We start from the raw sequence: 19,603 nt of genomic DNA, 5'->3' as shown, positions 1-19,603 counted from the left end.
TATTCAATAACATCGCTAGGCTTCAGCAGAAGCTCATCTCTTCAGAAAATGTAGCCCTGAGGTGACAGTCTCCTTAGGATTACTGAATTATCCCAATTTCCCACTAATGTAATTCTAGCGAACTCCATAGAAGGAATTAAATGGAGGGAAAAAAGGAAAAATGGAAGAAGAGTAAAGAGTAATACAGAAGAATTATAAGGGCAGCTTTATTTGTATATTAAAACTGCTGACTGGAAATAAGGTTTATGCAACCTCCCTCCACAGAAAATAAACCACCCCAAAAGGCCTCAAATTAAAAGTCAGTGGACAAATTCTGACTTTGGATCCAGATGTAAAAGTCAGTTACAGTAACAACAACAGAGACAAGAAACAATTGTCTCTGTAATTGCTGCAATATTTTGCAAATACACTCGCCTGAATCTAAAATCTAGTATTGTGCCCCCTTTTTTTATTTTTTTAAATTAACTTGTGGCAATGAGAGCTTCAGACGAGTCACAGCGGGCTGAGTCTTTGAGGATTCAATGAGCAACTTGCTTGAGATGTGCCCAGAATAATTTTATATTTTAAAAGTACATATTTATTAGTTTCCTAGTATGATTTCTTAGGAGGGACACAACTTTTGCTTTTTTTGTTTATTATCCTCTAAATTCTGGAAATCTTTTTGCATACTCGGACTAAATCACATTGACATGACAAATATAAAGATACTGCATTCCCAGTTAGTCCTATGCTATGCATTTGGTCTCCAGCAGCTTAAAAGAAAGCCCCAAAACTGTGTGATTACCTTAGGCTTTCAGTAAGATTTGTAAAATCGAGATTTCTTCAGTCCACAGTCTCCACCACCCTTCACCATGTATTATTACAGACTCTAAATGCGTCAGATTTTATTTTCAAACCCCCAAATCCAGGATTGTTCTGGTGGATCATTTTAACTGCAAGACATCAGTGCTTGCTCTCTATGCGTTTTCAACACATCTCACAGTGACTTCTGCCTCTGCAACGTCTGAGCACAAACCTGCTTCTTGCTTAGGGCAGTAATCCTATAGGATTAATCCACACTGTAAATATCAGACAAATTACAATCGGATTAGATGGGCAGTCTGTTCATTTACCCAACACAGCTGCACTCCAGGGTCTTTTCACCACTGGCCTCTGTTTATAATATCGAAGATTTGTCCTTAAATGAACATGGTTTCTATTTCACATCTCTCCTGTCTTACCACTTCTGACCAGTAACAAGCACTTTTCCACTCCCGAAAGAGCAAGTAGAATGCTCCTTGAGAAGCCAATAAGAAAGCTGCTCTCGGTACAGGTCTGCAGGCCAAGATCTCCTTCATATTCCTCTGAAAAGTCCCTTGATAGTCTGCAGTCAATTGCAGGCAACTACAATACAGAGATCTTTTTGGAGTTACCTATGAGACAGCAGCACATAAGATTTTTCTGAGATTTCCCAGGATTTGAACTAATTCCCACATTCGCTGTGGGAATTTCCATGGGTGCCACAGCTAGTCTTTCTGTCTACCTCAGTGAGCACAATCCCCATCAAATTTATGAAGCCTGCCAAGTAGTTCTGGGGTAGCATGGGAATTCCTGTTCACTTCTCAACAAACAGCATGTTTAATAATGTTCAATTTTGTCTGCACTTCCCCAAAATCTCTCCACCACTTTACTACAATTATTTGTAAGTGTCACATCACATCGTTCGTGATTGTTCCCAATTACAAGAATCATCTTGCCTTTTAGGCACAAGTTTGCTTCCATCCAGCACACAAATCTGGTGTTATTGTATTTTTATTACTGTAATCACTTATGTAAAACCCTACTGAATCATGGAGCTAAAGCAGGCCACAAAGATATTAAAGACAGATCAAGTGCTGCATTTGCTGCATTGACTCATATTCTGAGTATCCTGCTAATTCCATTCTTACGTCCACTTTTGATTTTAGAGTCATTATTCCTGATTTGCACACAGATACATGAGAAGAAAACTGCAAACAAAGGGCAACTGTAGAAAACACTACTAAGGGAGAGCAAAAATAAAAGCAAGATGATTCTGCTCCATCAGGTTGCTTCCAAAGACTGATCTCAAAGGGATAGTCACAGTCCCTGCATCTCATTGCCTCAGTCACAGGGTCCCTTCAGACCATCCCAGGTGTCCCACAAAGGATGTGACACACATCCTGTCAGGCCTATGTAACCACCATGAAAGCTCTTGTAACATTCAGCTGTTCTCATTAACGCTGCATTTCCCACAACTCCCGTCAGTGTTTCAGAATCTGCCTGATCATCATCCATACACACCGTTGCCTCATAGCCAGAGGATATTGCAATGACAGCATGAGCCACGAATGAAATACCACCTTGTCTGCAAAGCCTCTCTGCACCTCTGACTGGCAGCTGTGTAGCCCAGAGCAGCTCGTATCTGCCCCACAAGCTCAGCCCTCTTTAATGCCTAGTGAAGCACAAGCTTTATTGCAAATTCTCTCCCAATCCCCCCGTAGTGTTATCCGACCTGTGACCTTCTCCATGCAGGGAGCCTCCAGGTATGACCCCAATCAACAGAGCTCACAAGTACGCAAGGACACAGAACAGCTCAGCAGAAATAAAGCAGAAGGCAAAAGAGGAGAAATCTCTTAGTTGGCATGGGTGAATGGCAGAGCTATGGAGCTATGGCTTTCCTCCACAACCACCTACACACAAGCCAGAACAAGGTGTGTGGACAGACGTTTGGGAGATGAGGGACTTCGAGGGCCACCCTCAACTCACAGAGAAAACAACACTAAAGGAGAAGCAGAGCAGAAAGTGCCAAGGTTGGAGCAGCAGAGTCCATGACAGAGGAAGAATGCTTTGCAGGCTAATGCAAGCATTGCCACCAAGCTTCTCCCTACTCACATGTTTGCATACTTGCTCAGCAGCTGATAGCCTTGACAGGCAGCCCACTCAGGCCAGTGGTGGCCGTGGCCATGGCCATGCAGGTTCCAAGCGAGCTGCTTATGCTAGCTGACAAGGAAAGGTGTGAGCAGGACACGAGCGCACCGAAAGCAGCTTTGGCACCCTGTGATTGAGCACTTTCCACTTGAGCTCTGGCACAACCAGTGCTAGGCAGATCTAGGTGAGCTGGCAACACCAGCCTAGGCTTTCTTCAAACCTGAAGCAGAGACCTGAGATAGGGGACCTGTGCCCATGAAAATCAGCTGGGGTGTTCTTGTGAACCCCTGATTGTGCCTGAAATTAATGTGAATCATCAACTAGCCTTGAACACGCTGCTATGAGTAACGTAACAGAGCAGTACAAATGCAACCAGTCAGGCAGGAAAGAATTTGCTTCTCTTCTGTAGTAAAATGGTAGTCTGGAAACAAGAATATCTTCTTTTATCAGAATATAAGCAAGCGTAGGTTGGTGCGTTGCATTTAATATGTTACAAACAGGCATCATATAGCACTTGCACAAACAAAGTCAGCTGTTCTCAAAAGAGAGCTTCTCAGCTAGGTAGACTTCAAGATTTCAATGTCATAAACTTGTTTATTGAAGTTACAGGAGAAAGCATATGTAGCCCACTTTGCTCACTGACAAAAAGTTTTATGGCTAAGTTCCACTGCGAGACCTTGTCTTTAGCACCACTGAACAGGAACATTTTCTGCAACAGAAATACTGGTGCCAGGTTCTGCTTTCACTCACACCTGTGATGGCTGATTTCATTAGGAGTCTACATATTTCACTGACTCAGAAGTGCACTTTGCTTAAATCTGAATGATATATGGGATATGGCATATGGGATTTTATGATACAGCATATTCACAGGCAATATTGGCTTAAGGTTTTCCTTTATAACCTCCTGCCATGCTTTTCTCTGGGTACGGGTAATGCGTTTTGAGTCATACCAGTTCTCAGATCAATTGACAGTATGGCATTACAACGAGTCACGCTAGCACAGCTCGAAGAGATACTCTGTGGCAGAGGACAGAAAGAGGCAGTGGGAAGGACAGGAACAATTTAAGCTAGTACCTCTGCAAAACACTTTCCAACATAAAATTAAGGCTCGCTGACCAGGTTAAGGGTTATCAATGGACCTTACCCCCAAAAACAACTGTCTGGTTATTTTGCTACAAGCTACGTGGACAATCATCATGTCCTAACATCCACTAGGAAATTAGGGGTCTGAGATTCTGAGAAGTTTCCCAGCTCACATGGGACCGTGGAAAAGTTAATGACAACTGACCGCCCTTGCAAGCAAGACCGAGTCATGAACTGGACACCTTCTGTAGTGCAGTACACATACTTTTAAAATCTTAACCAAAAAAAAAAAAAAGAAAATCAAAGTAATTTTAACAATAATGACTTTTCTTCCAGTTTCAGGAGAACTATGTATGGAATTCAGTCTGCTGAGGTATGCATTTTTTGCAAGTGTTTGATTTAATAAAATATACCAAAAGGTATTTTGATGCAAGGAAGAGAGAAGAAAAACTGTACCAAAAACTTACTTTCTGCAGGTTCCTTAGATCTTCTGCCACTGGAGGACTTCCTCAGGAGACTTCGTCCTGAGGTAAAGAGGCTGGTTAGTTCCTCCAGAGGACTAGTGGGTGTCCGAGAACGTGAACCGCTCTGAGATGATGAGCTGTAGGTATTGACCGAGGCATTTACCATCTTCCCTCCTTCTTGCAATGTGTTTCTGGCTGTAGAATGAGGCACTGATGGAGAGCTTCTTGAGAGACTTCCTGAATGTACAGAATCATAAGGTGGAGGTCTTTTGAGGCTTAAGGGGGTAAGAGACCTACCCATACTGACAGGAGAAGGTGAGGCAGAGTGACTTTTAGGATAACCATGCGGAGACTGTGTTCTGTATAAGGTAGAAGGATGAGGAGGTGAGGAGGTGTGCCCAGAGGTGGTAGTTCCATGAGATACTGCCTGGTCTTTCTCCAGTTTTTGAAGGCCTGGTGTATGAGGTGGCAGTGAAGATGGAGAAGCTCCAGCTTGTTGTTTGATGTAAGACACATTTTCTAAAACAGGAAGCTTTGTAACCTCTAGCGGAGTTAGAGGAGACTCATCAGAATTCGGGGAACACTGCACAGGTGCTGGTGGGAACACGAGCAGTGGAGGTCTGTGAGAAAGTAGATTTGGAAATGGTGGGGGTATATCACAAAGCAAGCCCTTAGGAGTAGATGGCACTGAAGACTTGGTGAAATCTAGGTCAGGCACTGTGGGAGTAGCACACTGAGAAGAACAAGTGTGATGGTCATATTCGCATTGACATTTTGAATCTTGGCCTACGTCATCAAATATAGGGTACTTCATCTCCTCATAGACTGCCTCACTTTGGTCATCCTCATCTTTTTTGAAGTCTCTGAGTATATTCCCAACCATTTCAATATAAACAGGCTCTTCTTCCTCTGTGTCTGGGGCAGGACTGCTGACCTGCGATAAAGAGGCATCCCTAGTGAGTGTGGTCTTCATGGGGCCATGCTTTTTGATATATGTTTCATCAAAAGATGTGCTTAGCTGAGTGTTTGGATTTCGTTTCGGCTTAGGAGGTGGAATCTTCTTTGTATATTCATCACTGTGAGGTCTTGGTTTGGCTGACACTAAAAACAGAACAAAATACAAATTCATCATAGATATTTAACAAGCTTTTTCAGCCACAGGATTTCTGTTACAATGTCACAATCCTGGAATGGATTTCCCGGGACTAGCCTATTGTTGTTTTTCTCTAGAAATACATCAGTAAAACACTATTAAAAATAATACCCTGTTCAAAACACTCCTTGCACTTCCCTTCATCTGAGAAAGCTGTTCTCTCCCAAACTCTTTGGGCAGGGAACTTTCCATTTTAAATATCCTTTCAAAATATCACCATGTGATTTAAAAAACCTGGAGAGTCACCAAAGACACAAAACTAAGTATCAGAATGAAATCCTTATGGCTGCAAGAGAACAGTTAAGATCCTGGAAATTCATACTGGAATGACAGTGATGTAACTCTGCAGTAACACAGTGATGAATCAAGACCTTTTTATGTACAGCAATTTCTTGCATAAATGAACAATTCTTTCAGCACTGAGAAAGGAAACTCTTACATACTGTAAGATCAGTAACACTGTAATACATCCAGGATTTACTGGATGTAAATACTGTAAAATTTACTGTTAGAATAATCCTAATAATTTATAAAATGGAATCTAGGTAAACTAACACGACTTCAGTGAATTCAAGGGGAAATAGAATATCCTACTTATTCAGATCCTTTCCAAATAGATTACAGCTAGAAAGTACAGACCATTTTGTCTTTGAAATTACAAATCAACACATTATGATAAAATTCATTTGAAATGAGAGGTCAGGGGTTTCTTAGAAATTATCCATTACAAATAAATAAGAAAGGAACTCATGGAAATTGCATGTCATTCTCTTTGCATGAACAGTTAATAAAATATGTCATTAAATGCTGAGGTTCATAAAATACCTCATTAAATGTTTGAGTGAAGCCACTTTTTATCCTAAATAGACAAAAGCAACTGATTCAGAAGAAATATTATCAAGTATACTAAACCTAACCTGCATTTCTACAGGGTAAACAGTTCTTGTGTTGAAAGCCTTGATACCTTATTGATATGTTTCACAGCCCAAAAAAGCCCTAGACTACAGCTGGGTTCAGAGCGCCAGCTTCCCAGCCCTTCTTGGCTGTTTTTCTCCTTGGAATTCACTGCTGTAGATCTGCCACTGCAACCTCAGTGCTCAGAGACATTTCCAGATACCTCTTGCCGACCCATGAGAAAACTGCTAGCAAGTTCCTAACGTTAAACCAACAAGGCAGCGCTCATGGACTTAAAAAACCTCCCAAAGCCAGCAGCTAAGCACTGCTCTGCCAACGGAAAGGCAGTGTTTGGACAGCCTACGTAGGACTCCCCACTCTGGGTGGAGGGTGCAGCCATTAACAGCATTTACTGAAGCGACTCGGTCAGCATCAGAGGAGGAGTCAAACACAGTGTTACCACTCTGTCCTTCTTCTGCTCTGAGCCATTAAATAGCCATTCCAAAATTGATACTTCACCCTTATCAGGTGTAGTAATAAGGGCAGAGGCTAAACAAGACTCTAGTTTTGTTTAGGAACAAAGAGGCTTTACGTGTGTGCATATGACATGCATGAAATAGTGAGGCCACACTTTGTCAATAGCATCTGTTCAAGCTTAACGTGTAACTAAGGTATAAAAAAGGAAAAACAAAAAGAAACCTAGCCAGAATTAAAAGAAACAAAGACAAGTGCTATACTTTCATGGTGGTGCTAATTAATGTGTTCCATTTTGCAACAGGCTAGGGACATGCAAAAGCTGCCACAGATAAGCATATGTGTTAGCTTGATAGTTTTTCACTATGAGGATATATCCTAATGCACTTTAAATTTGTCTTTTTAATTAACCCAAATTAATTTTCTTGAATGTCTTAAGATAGGCTTATGGGAATGAGATGTAGGCTACCAGAATCATTTGGGCTTTGTAGAAAATATTCCTCCTGATATATGTGACAATACTATCAGATTGCTCTCGCTCTGCTTCCAGCTAAAACCCTGTTTCCTTTCTCTGTGTAATGTTACTCGTATATTATATTCATACAAATGCTACTGACGTAAACCTTGCCTCAATCCTCCCTCTGTACCTTTATTCATCTGATTTACACCCTGGCATGAGCAGTCTTATTCAGACTGGTGTCATTAAATTGAAGAGACAGTGAATGAGATTGGCACAAAGTACTTGATCCTGAACGTTTTACCCAGCACCTGAACTGCCCTTTATACTGGCTACAGGAGTATATACGTGGCTGCCTTTGGGATTGTACCGTTTTAATGACGGACAAAGCTATTGGAGAGATGCTGTTGTGCTGGAGGCCGTTCATGGCTGGTGCCAACTGATATTTTTACCTAAAAGCACTTCAAAGTGGTTAAGGGTATCGTGTTTTCAAACAAATTGCTAGCAACAGCACGTTTTGCCTCTTTCCTCCTTCCGTTTTCACAATTTTCATCCAAACCAATGAGATTCTGCCATGTGGTCTAGATCTTGCCTGAAGCGTTGGGGTTTGCATACGCAACGTTCAAAAGTTATTATATTATAGACAAGGAAATGAGAAATGTCGTAGAAAAAAAATATGACAATCTGCCATATACTCTTGTAAAGTCTTTTTGCATGGGTTGAAATTAACTACCGCAGTGACACACGCAGCCTTCTCATCTGCCAGAGCGTGATACGTAGCACTAGCCTAAAATATCTCGGTGACATTATCAACAAAAAGGTCAACTGACCCCATCCTCTTTTATCATACACAGGATAAAACATGACAAGGTGAAAGATTTGCTTTCCTTTCTCTATTCAAAACATTTTTGACTCTGCCACAGTTCATTTTATTAAAGGATGTATTTCCAGAAGGAGAACGGCAAGATGTTATTCAGGTATTTCTTCTGCCTTGATAAACTGGAAAGCTTTACATATTTTATAAGGCTCTTCATTATATAGGTACCTACTACACACTACTCAGAGTAGGAATATTTGGTGCTAGAAGGCTTCCTAGAGAAAACATACAAGCAAACGGATAGGGAAAATAGCAAAGGAATCTTTTTGTCACGATTGGGAGCAGAGAAACTGCTCAACACCTACTGAGAACTCTCTTCTGCAGCAATGGGGGCATTCAGGAGGTAAACTGAATTAGCATTTAAGAAAGCTATCATGCAAGAGGCCTATCATATTTATTTAACAAAGGTTTCTGCTCTGAAACACATCTCCATTGTAAGCGATGAAATCTATGGCACACATGTTTATGAACTATCGCTCTACCACGAAAACAGAGGAAAAAAAGCAATCCTGCAACTGAACAGAGCTGTGCAAAGCTAGTGAAAGGAGCAGGGAGTGTTTGTACAGTTCCTGTGTTACCAGCATTTGGCAGGGATAAATGTGCATGATCGCAGAAGCCCTGGCAAGATCCCATAGCCAATGAAAGGAGATTGTTTGGCAATCTCCTGAGAGGAGCAGGCAAGATTGCTTTAAGTACTTGACATTTATCAGGCAGAAAAAGCATTCAGTGCCTGCTGGGAACATAAACTCCTATGAAAAGCAAACCATGCTGACATATTGGTGATACACTCACTGCAGCGTTGTCTGCTCTAAACATGGAGTAATTAAAAGCTTTTCAACATGGATTACTATGTCCCTGGTTCATTTGTCCCCAGTAACCTGCCTTGAGACTGCTAGTACTACTTCATGGCGCAGAGGGCCCAAACCAAAACTAAACAAAAGAAAAGAAAGTTCCTGTGGACTTTGGTAGGCTTTGCTCTGGGTCGTGTTTCCCTGTGGTGCTGCTCTGAACCAGCCCTGTCATGCTGTCAGAAGCAACGGCTGCTACCACATCCCACGGTGTCCCCTCCGGAGAGCAGCTGCTCATCTTCTCCATATCTACTGGGCACGCCTAAGATTTGGGGCATATAAAGGCACAGAAAAATAGTACTGTGGATCTGTTTATGGAGTTTTCCTCTATGGACGATACTGAGAACCTGTCGTACATTTTTCAGTTAGAAATAAACTTGCCTTTTTTTTTTTTTTTCCTCCAATACTCCACAAGCAAGAAGTCCCAATAATATTTTGGTTCAAAACAATAAAGTGTTTCCATTTTTTTTATATTATACTATTGCAGAGCAAGGATATGGAGATAATTTAATATAATAGCACATTTTTAAACAAATAATTTTATAGAATTCTATAGGAAAAAAAAAAAAGCAAAGCATCCCATTTCTTTCCAAAAAAAGCGTCAAAACCCTGGACATTATGACAGAGTCACAACACTCTCCTCAGGCATCCTTTTTCCCTTCTAACGCACAAGTTTATGAAACATTTCCAATTTGATGGAACTGCACTTCAGAAGTTTTCTGACTTGCTATATAGATTACACTGTAAAAGGGTAGAAACACCAAGAAACCAAAATCTAGTTAAAACTTCTGATCCCTGTAACCCAGGTTTTTCCTACTGAGCTGCAAACTGCTGTGAGTGGCTTGATGCAATTCTCGTGGAAGTTTATCGTACCACTGACTATTCTCATAAGGGAAGAAGTATCCCCCCGCTGCTGTTCCTCATTATCACGGCTGGAACAGGATAATATTCCAAAGGGAGATGTTCTTTATCCAGAACTGAAACTTTCCAACTGGAAATACTGAATGTTGTCCAAACCCAAGCAATTTTCCATATGGAAGGGAAAAGGATGAAAACACTGCAACTGGAAAACTCTTTTCAGATTGCATGATCTGCTTGTAAACAGCAAATGAGGCTGAACAGACATTAAGAGAGGAGGTAAGCAACCCACCGAAACAGAGACACGGCTCACAGCTCTGGCCTCCTCGACTCTTTGCAGTTCTCATGGCCTGAAGCAGCCGGATAGGAAGCAAAGGGTGGCAGCGCTCAGCTGCAGCGTGGAAGAGTCACAGGTATTCAAATATTTGGATAATTTCTCCTGGAATGGTTATTTTTTTCAGACCTCTTCTCCCAAAATAAGAGTTTGTGGATTTTACCTTTCATCCCCAAGTAAGGCAGCTCCCTTTGCTGCTGCCCTTTCTCTCCACAAAGGCCAGATCTCCTCCACAAAATACAACCTCAGGATTCTCCACAAGAGAGATTTTCTATTTTTCTGTCCGCTCTATTTTTCTCATGACCTTTAAAGTCACAGAGCAAAGATTCAGCTGAGAACTATTTCTCTCTTTGTGAGCTGCAAGTTCCCTGAGCTAGCCACGTTCAATTGCGTCACAAAGCTCTTGGTGGTGCTTTCATCACAGAGACACAAATACAACGTACTGAGCGAGGTTCACCACCCTGCCAACGGCTGTACTGGCACTGCAGGAATCCAGCCCTGTGCTGAGGAAGCAGAGGGCTGCCCCTTAATCCCAGCGGCAGGATTTGTGTCTTGGTACATCTAAATCAACAGGTGGAGGTACCAAAGGCAGGTGCAACGTAGAGCCCAAGCACGACAATTCAGCCGGACCAGTATCACTCTGCACAGGCCAGTTTGGCGCTCCTGAAAGAACTGGAAACACGGCACAGGGATCTCCCAGTTCACACTCAACTGAGTTTACACTGCTTTGACAGGACTCGCTGTATTTAATAGCATTCTACTACCAAGCAATTGTCTACCTCTAATAAACTGCAAATGAACTAAAACATAAAGGCAGTAATAACTTCAGTTCTGATCTAGAAACAAGAAGCACAGCGCTTAAAATAGCCTTATGGAAGCCCTACTGAATAAGCAGAATCTGACATTTTTGAAATGAGATATTTGTAGCACAAAGGTTACGCATAGCTTTCAGACATGCCCAGACTATCCGCCTTGCATAGTAAACTTTGGAAATACAGAACTCTTCTTGTCATCCTATCCTTTTGAAGTCTTTTTTCTCTTCAAGGAGAGAGTGAATTATGAAAATATGTTATGGCATTGTTTTTTATTATTTTCTCACTCTGTAAGGCATGGGTGAAAACACTTAAAAAATAAAATGAATTTGTGATTTTCCACTGTGCTTTAGCTGTTTACCAACTTTTGCAATTCAGAGACCAAGCTGATTTATTGCACTATTCCGTGCAACCAAAAGAAGAAAAATACATGTAACGGTAAAATTCCTACCTTTCAATTTCTACAAGACGCCACATCAAATATATTTTAATGTTCAAATTCTTTCTAAATGAAGGAATGATTTGGGGCCTCATACAAAATTTAAAACTTCTTTATAATGCTACTTTAAAAGCAAGAAGGAATCATTCGTGCTGTATTTTGAGGAGTATCAAAAAGAGCCTCCAGGAGTAAAAGGAAATAGAATTTAATTAAACCCTGAACTCGCTTTGAAACTGAATCAAAGATGCACAGACTCTGATTTACAACACATATAATTTAAAAGAAAATACAGCTCTAAGGTAGCACAGTACCTATGTATATACGTGTAAGTTCATGACTATAAGTAACTCCCATTGGCTTTAATGAAACGAATTCCTTGTTCAAAGCTGCACATGATCTTAAGTGCGTTTGTGCTCCAGTGCTCATATGGCTCTGATTTCATTATCTCTGCAGATGAAGTCTGAGTGTTCTTAGCGAGACTGAATTAAAAAAGGCACAGGCCTCTGAACTGTGCAAAAGACTGGCTGGTACTCGGGAGATCTGAGTTTAATTCTTATCTCTGTCACAGACCACAAGTCCTTAGGCGTCATTTCACTCCTTAAATGCCACTTTTTTACCTTCTACCTTTTGCCTTAGAGCCACTTTAGGTTCTAAGGTCTTTCAGGCATGGGACTTGGTTTTTTGTTTTTTTGGTTTATATCAGTCCTTGCATAGTGGTTACCATAACTGGGAAGCAACAGTAAAAGACAACAGCAAATTTGAATATATCTATTGAATACTTGCTGTGTGGAACGTGCATCTTTTCTTCTCCAAGGAATTTCTGGTAGTAAACGTTCTCACACTGTGAACAGCAGTAAAACATATGCAAAAAAAGTGCATCTTATCAAATGACCATAAAAAAGTCATCACTGGGTTGAAGTAACAGCAGAGAACATATCTTTGTCACAAAAAAAAAAAAAAGCGTTCAAAATAGCATTGTCCTCATGCACACAAGTCCTTTTCCTGCAGATTACCTTTCTCTTTCCTAAAATATGATAGGAAAAATCAAATAGAGAAAGACCATGGAAGGGAAAAAAGAACCATCTCATTCATTCTAACAGCTTTGCAAGCATTACGTAGTTTCAGTGCAGTGATTTAACGTAGTACGCATTTTTCCCCCTCTTGAATCTATTGCCTCTTACTGGGAATTGTTTGGGCGTTTAAAGAGGACTGAACTATACCCAAAATGAAAGGAGTGAAAGACTATCATAAAATAATACTGATGCTACTCAGCTGTCTCAAGGCTATGATTAAGGAGACTTCTTCAGAAATATTCAGGTCCTTTTATTTGGCTACAACTTCTTTTGGCCTTTAAAATGATTGATTTCTGCTCTAATTCAAAGTGGTAGAAACCTAGTGGCTTTGGTATTGATATTCCAGAATTACAGACCAGCATAACAGGGAGCACCCTGCACTTAAATTCAGGTCTGCATTTAAGCCAACACTACAACTAATGCAAGTGATAGGCATCCTGGCCTGAAGACACGCTGCTGCCAGCCCCAGCTTCAGGCTGCGTGCCCAGGCGTTACAACCGGATTCTCAACAGCAGCCCTGGGGCTCCTTACGCACCATACACAGAAAACCAGCCAGGGACTCACAACAGCGGGGAGGGGAATGCGTGAAAGCCAACTTACTGCGCTAGTAACTACCTAACAGAAACTGTGAAAAAGCAAGCTGTCTTACACCTTTTGCCTCTCTCAGGCATGAACAAGTCCCTTCACTTGTGGTTCCTAGTTTTGGACTTTCTGGAGTTAGCTACGTGCTTCAACACCTTCCTTCAAGGACTGAGTAGGGATCAGTTTCTTCCTTCGAAACATGATCAGAGGTGGAAGGAAACCCACTTTACCTACAGCTTTGCTGTCAAGGCCTGTCCGCAGAGTGCCAGAGGTCAGAGATGCTTTGCGCTGCATTACCAAGAGGAGGGCAGGTCCAGCTCTTTGCACATGGAGAAAGTCTGTTCCCAGGCAGACAAGCTCCAAAGCAGACCAACTTCCAGGCTTTCTCCTTCATAGTCCTTCACTTCTCTGTGCATTCACCTGATACTCTCAGCTTCATTTATTAACCTTTCCCACAATGAAAAAGTCTACAAAAAGCTTTCAGAAGATTATAAAGTGACTAATTCTCCTTCTGAATGCCTGGTCTCATACCTCATATATTTTGATCTTCCTATACCAGTTCTTTGAAAGAATGAGTAATTGATGTCCTTGGCTTTTCCAGATAAATTGAATAGGCAAAAAAAAAAAAAAAAAGAGTGAAATAATTACAAAATATCTATGACCAAGCCTTTCTATTCTATGCTATTCATTGAAGCACAGTTCTGCAAAGGCAGAGAACGCAAGATTTCGGCTAAGGAAAAAAAGAAAAGCCAATTTGAATCATCTTCCTTTTCAATGAAAACTGATGGACTGAGTTCAAATGGAGGCAAACACAAAAAATCTTACAGTAACTTCTTTCAGGCTGCAATGATTTCTGAGTATGCATTTAGAAAAATATCCTTGAGTTTGAGTAACATGCTTAGACACAAGAGGCCAGGATCTATGCTGTTACACGGGTGCAAATTACAAGCAGTTCCAGCGCAAGCAGGCCCTGAGGAGGGAGACGTAGGAGGATCACTGGGGAAGTGCGAATCCACGTAAAGGACCCTTACACTACCCACATACGTAACCAACATTGCTGCTGAAGCATTAGCTTGTTCCGTTTTAGATAGCCTACAGTCTGTTCAGGTGAAACAGTGATTTTGTAGCCGATGCAACAGTAGCACTAAAAAAAATATTGTATCTGTACTACAGCCTGAAGGATTTCTAGCTACAGATAAGGCAACTGGCTTTTAAACTCATCAACAATAAGCATCGTTAGACAAATTATACTGAACCATGCTTGCTGAGAAACTCATTTACAAAACATACGTGCTTGTTTGTTGGTGGCTCTAGTGCTCTACTGCAGAAAGCTATAGAGAGTTGGAGCACTGAAGAGTTAAACATGTTCACAATCGAGCATGGAAAAACATCCACAGATCAACAATATGAGTAAAGCACTTCATTCTTAGAGCTGCATTTACGGTATCTTTACTGTCACCTTTGAGATGAAACCTGAACAGCATTTATTGTTTTACTGTAAATTAGCTGTTACCACTCTAATCTCATAGCTACCCACAAACTGACTACATTTCACACAGAGAAGCATGGGTGAAATCAGCCTTTGCCACCCCCCAGCATCTGAGCTGTGGTACCCGGCTGATATTGCTGCCAGCCTGTGCTCTCTGTTCTCCCTCTCTCTCTGTAGCTATCCATCTTGCGTTCTCCAAGCGTCATGCAGGAGATGGTACGGCTCTGCATTTTGGCTTTTGTCACAGAGTTTTGCAGTGTGCTGCGTGACAAGGGCAGGTGCAACAGCACTTCTGCTGACCTGTGGAAAGAAAGGACCCCCCCCCCCCCCGCAGCGAGTGATGCTTTTCCATATGTCTTAAAAGCTAAGTCCTGCTGACGTTATCAAACACCCAAATCATCTGAGTTTGGTACGTAGTGGATATCAGAGCGATATAAGTAAGTCTCTGAGGCCCTCAACCACAGCTCCTTATTCATATATTAGCTACTGCCCAAGGGGTGCTGAAGGCCTTTGCAGTATCATTTGGCAATGCTCATGTAAACATAAACATCTTCCAGTCTGAACGCAACTCTTGGCTTCACAAGCACAACATTAATATTGCCTGCTACCTATTACAGGTGAGGGAGATGACGTGGGAAAGCATCACTTGCTGGACTTTCATGAACTTCTTGCAGAAGGTATGGTACAGAGGCTTTCTGACCCAGTGCTGGTACAGACACTCAATGAAACACACCTCTGCAAAAGTCCCTGCTCTGGGTGATTTCCAAATACAAGACCTACCCCCAAATACTGCAGTCTGAAAGGATTTAGAGAGAAAAGGGAGAAGGAGGAGGAAATCAAGCTAGAGGAAGAAGTAGGAAGTTTAATGAAGCAGGAAGTTTAGCTCAACTACTTCAGAGCTTTAGAAAAATATTCACTATTTGCTCACTTGATTGAATTGTTGCTTTGGACCATAAATGTCCTGTCCAGAATACTAGCAGTGACTCTATGCAAAGATTTGAATAATTTGTCCAGAGAAATGGGACTGTTCATTTTTTATATCCACAGTAATGCCTATCTTTGGCTTACAGATAATAACAACTAGGTCAAACCCATTATTTGCTTACATAAGTAGCAATCTGTTTGCTGAGCTTCTAAAATGATTGCAACCCATTAACTCAAGCTGCCAGACCTCCAGAGGAGATATTGTGTGTAACACTGACCTCTTGGGGACCACCAGATGAAATATATTGTGTTCAGCTATCACACAGGCATGGCAGCCCTCCCAAATGCCGCGCTCTCCCTCAACGCTCTCCACCTGTGACGAGGAACCGACAGCTTTCGCTAGCACCCGTCTTCCCCCCTGGAAGTTCTGCAGACTTTGTCCGATTCATTTTCTTCAGGCTGGTGTTAAAAGGCGTCTTACTGCTGCTGACTGACAGGTCTGGCAGGCCCCTCTGCGCGGAAGCTCACGTTTCAAACCGAAGCACAATGTTGATCGCAGGGGTCGAACTAGTCACCACAGCAGGAGCAGCAGGGAAGCCCCGCTGAACAGGAGGAGCTCCCTGTTCAGGGAGGGACACTTCTGCCTCCACCAAAGGACACAGGGTGACCCTGCAGAAGCACTTTCTGCAGGTTGTCACGGAGCAACTTTGAGGGTAAATATAATCATAGCTGAAGTGGTCACTGCATAGTTAGAGCAGCTCACAAGCACGCAGCGGCGGGAGATGTAACACCTCTGTGGTCAGAAGCTGAGCAACACTGAAACGCTCAGTCTAATCAGCTTCAGGAAAAAAGCCTCACAGCTATTCATTTCACTTTCATTTCTACAGGGGTGACTTGTCTCTCCTTCTCAACTCTGAATACAGTGCTGACAAAGTTACAGACAAGCCACACGTGACCAGCTGTCCTCACTCCGAGCCTCTGTGTGGCTGGCAGCTCTCATTTCACATTGTGCTTGTTTGCGGAGTCCTCCAGGGACCCTAGTAGAGCCTTATAACAGTGTTGAGCTAAAGGGTCATGCAGCCTGGCCTGATCACCATACGTTCACCTAGATGCACTGTACAGTAACATTTTGACACTGTCGTGCCTGGCTCCAGACAAGCGTCTGGGGGATTCACTCCTATTTCAGGAGCCAGACTTAACCTCATTGTGCCACCTTAGAAGTCAGGGGAAAGATGAGAGACAAAGGACAGCAAAAAGGAACAGAGGAACTGCTGCTACAAGCAATCCCTGCCTCACCCACCCCTGCACAACCTATTCAGGTCACAGGCAGAACTAGTGAGAACAAGAAAAAGACCTGATCAAAAAGCATCACCCCAGAAAAAAGGGGGAGAAAAAAGTCCAAGAAGCAGAAAATAGAAGATGGGACAATGAGGAAAAGTAGACCTCTCTGGCAAAAATGTTTGGAAAGTTGAGGTAAACAGAAGGCAATTAAAGCACGTACAGCATCAAAGCTCAAGGACAGTAAGCCAGTAACTAAGGGAAGAAGCAGGCATTAACTATCAGGGAGTGACTGAGGTCAGCAGACCAGCACAAGCGTAGCCAAGATCATCACTTGCCCCCTAAAGCAGGAGCTATTGATACACTGCGTGGTGCGCTCCTGGCCTGCCTCGTTTTGCCATCAGCTAGCAGCAAAGCAGCAAAGCTCTTTCCAAGTACTGAGCTGTACCACTGAGGCACAGCCTCTGGGATAGGACGGCACAGAATAGCATAACCTCTGAGCAGACCTGCTGCTTAGCATCTCCTGGGATTATATTCACCGTAAGCTGATGACATTTAGCATTTTGCAGGCTGGGATCACAATCACAGCCCAGATTTTGCAACCTTATTCATGCACTGCAGCATCACTGACAGCAATGGGAAGCAGTTCCTGCTGCCAGGCCCCTGCAGACCTCCTTTTCCATGGTGATTGCCCTGCGTTCATAGACAGAACCCTGCCAGATGTGGGGACCTTCATACAGTGAGCGAGTCCACTCCTCTCGCATCCTCCTGTCTCTGCTCAAACGGCTCTTTCCACAGCTGCTCAAGAAAGTGCTCAGGCATGTCCCAGCAGCCCATGTCTTGTCTGTGAGCAGAATACTCTGTCCGTAAGTAGATTTGAAGGTACTCTACGAAAGAATGCCCTCATCACTATTTCTATTTTAAAAACGAGGAATCTGGGACACTGAGAGACAAGTGAAAGGCTCGAGGTCATTTGAGTCAGTGACAGAGCTGCTAAGAGCCCTGCTCGCCTACTTACACCACGGGGAGATGCTCACCATTATTTACAGGAGTGCCAGTTTCGCATAATACTTGCTCACATACAAGCACGTATTTGCAGGACTGGGATTTTATTGAAATTAATTGCTGCAGATGTTTACCAAAAACAGCTATAAAAATTACTTCGTCTTTAAAAGAAAATAACAGAAAATTCAGAGCAATGGAATACTTTGAACTTCCATGCATTTGTTTTCAAAAACTCATATTTAAGACAACAAAGAGGCTAGACGTATTATCGAGTTCTTGAAAGCACATCAGTGTAGTTTCAAGTTTGTGCTTAGTGCATGTTTGATTCTTTTTTATCAATGGGTTACTTACTGTTTTATTCATCAAAATACAAGCATTAAGAGACTTCCATTGTCTGAGCAAAAACCTAATCCCATTAAAACTGTCCCAATTGAGACGACAATTACATCAGTTGTAGACTTAGAGCATCATCACAGCAAACCAAAGGCAAGATTTATAGCAATGCCATCTTTTGGTATACCAGCAAGAACAAATGTTCACAGACAGCCTGCTCCCTGTGCAGTCGTCCATGGAGGGCTAGATGCCAGGAATCTTCTTCATCCAACAAAGCCCTGTTAGGATCAGCAATGCACTGGTTATACTGCTCCCAACACGAGAGTTTGGTTTTCCAGGCTTGTTCATATTCAGAGAGTCCTGAGCTTCCAGGACTGGCTTTGTTTTTCTATTAAACATAAGAGGAGCTAGAATTATTCACGTGTTACTCACAGGTGGGCTGGTTGTGAATCTGAAGGCAGAGTATTCATGATTATCTCAAAGAAATGATGGAAGCCATGGCAAATATTAGACCACTGCGTGGGGAACGGACATTAGTTCCAGCCTCTTGATGTCAAGCACGCTGTGCTCCAGCTTCTTACTTCCCACAATCCAAGGCTCCCCCCAGCCCCAAACCAGCAGCCAGCTGCAAATTATGCTGGACTTTGGGGGATGTGCTTCCTGTTTGAGATGCCAGCAGCTTACAGTTGTGGCCACTAAAATTAGCACCAAAATATGTGCATGCTTGTTTTGTTTTTTCTCTGTTTATGAAAAGTCCAGGCTGGTACACTGTGACCTCCAGGCAAGTTGACGGCATTGCAAAAAGGAAGCTGTGCTCTGCTGAGCTGTCACTGCTGAGCACGTTATCCCTACACAGCACTGTTTGCACACACACAAACTGAAAAGCATAAAGTGCCAAACACAGTTGCAGCATGTCAAGCATATGTTGCTTGATGTCACCCAGCATTAAGCCAAGTGGAAGAGATGAAAGCAGCAAACTGATGCACCAACCAAGACGACTATATTCAAACAGTCATTAGAAAGAAATTACCAACGAAACAGAGAATACCCATGACTGCATCTGACCTGGAGTCAGACTCAAATCTCTTAGGACGTGGCGCTGCTAAGCACCGCACACTCCCAGTGAAGCCAACAGGAGTGCAGGGTGCTTGGCCCCCCAGTACCAACCTCTTGGCAGGAAATGCTTCGAGTGCTCAGTCATGCTTCGCTCCATGAGAATTTGTCTCGTTTGTTTGCTTAAGTGAGAGCAGAATTAGGGCATCAGTGAAAAATAAAGTAAGATGAAGAGGTGGGAA

The 19,603-nt window shown here is 42.5% G+C and overlaps 1 protein-coding gene across 6 annotated transcripts in view; it reads right to left on the bottom strand.

Annotated features, from left to right (window-relative positions):
• The window catches only part of NYAP2 (neuronal tyrosine-phosphorylated phosphoinositide-3-kinase adaptor 2), a 185,743-nt gene that overhangs the window by 57,595 nt on the left and 108,545 nt on the right, over positions 1-19,603 (bottom strand). For all 6 annotated transcript variants that reach the window (XM_068954295.1, XM_068954291.1, XM_068954293.1 and 3 more), the window contains one exon: positions 4,482-5,579. In XM_068954295.1, coding sequence (XP_068810396.1) covers positions 4,482-5,579 — 1,098 coding nt within the window. The remainder of the gene's footprint in view (positions 1-4,481; positions 5,580-19,603) is intronic.

This window comes from Struthio camelus, chromosome 9 (assembly GCF_040807025.1).
Source record: "Struthio camelus isolate bStrCam1 chromosome 9, bStrCam1.hap1, whole genome shotgun sequence".
NCBI lineage: Eukaryota > Metazoa > Chordata > Aves > Struthioniformes > Struthionidae > Struthio > Struthio camelus.
Note: the sequence above shows the minus strand (reverse complement) of the source record. Positions and strands in the feature narration are given on the sequence as shown.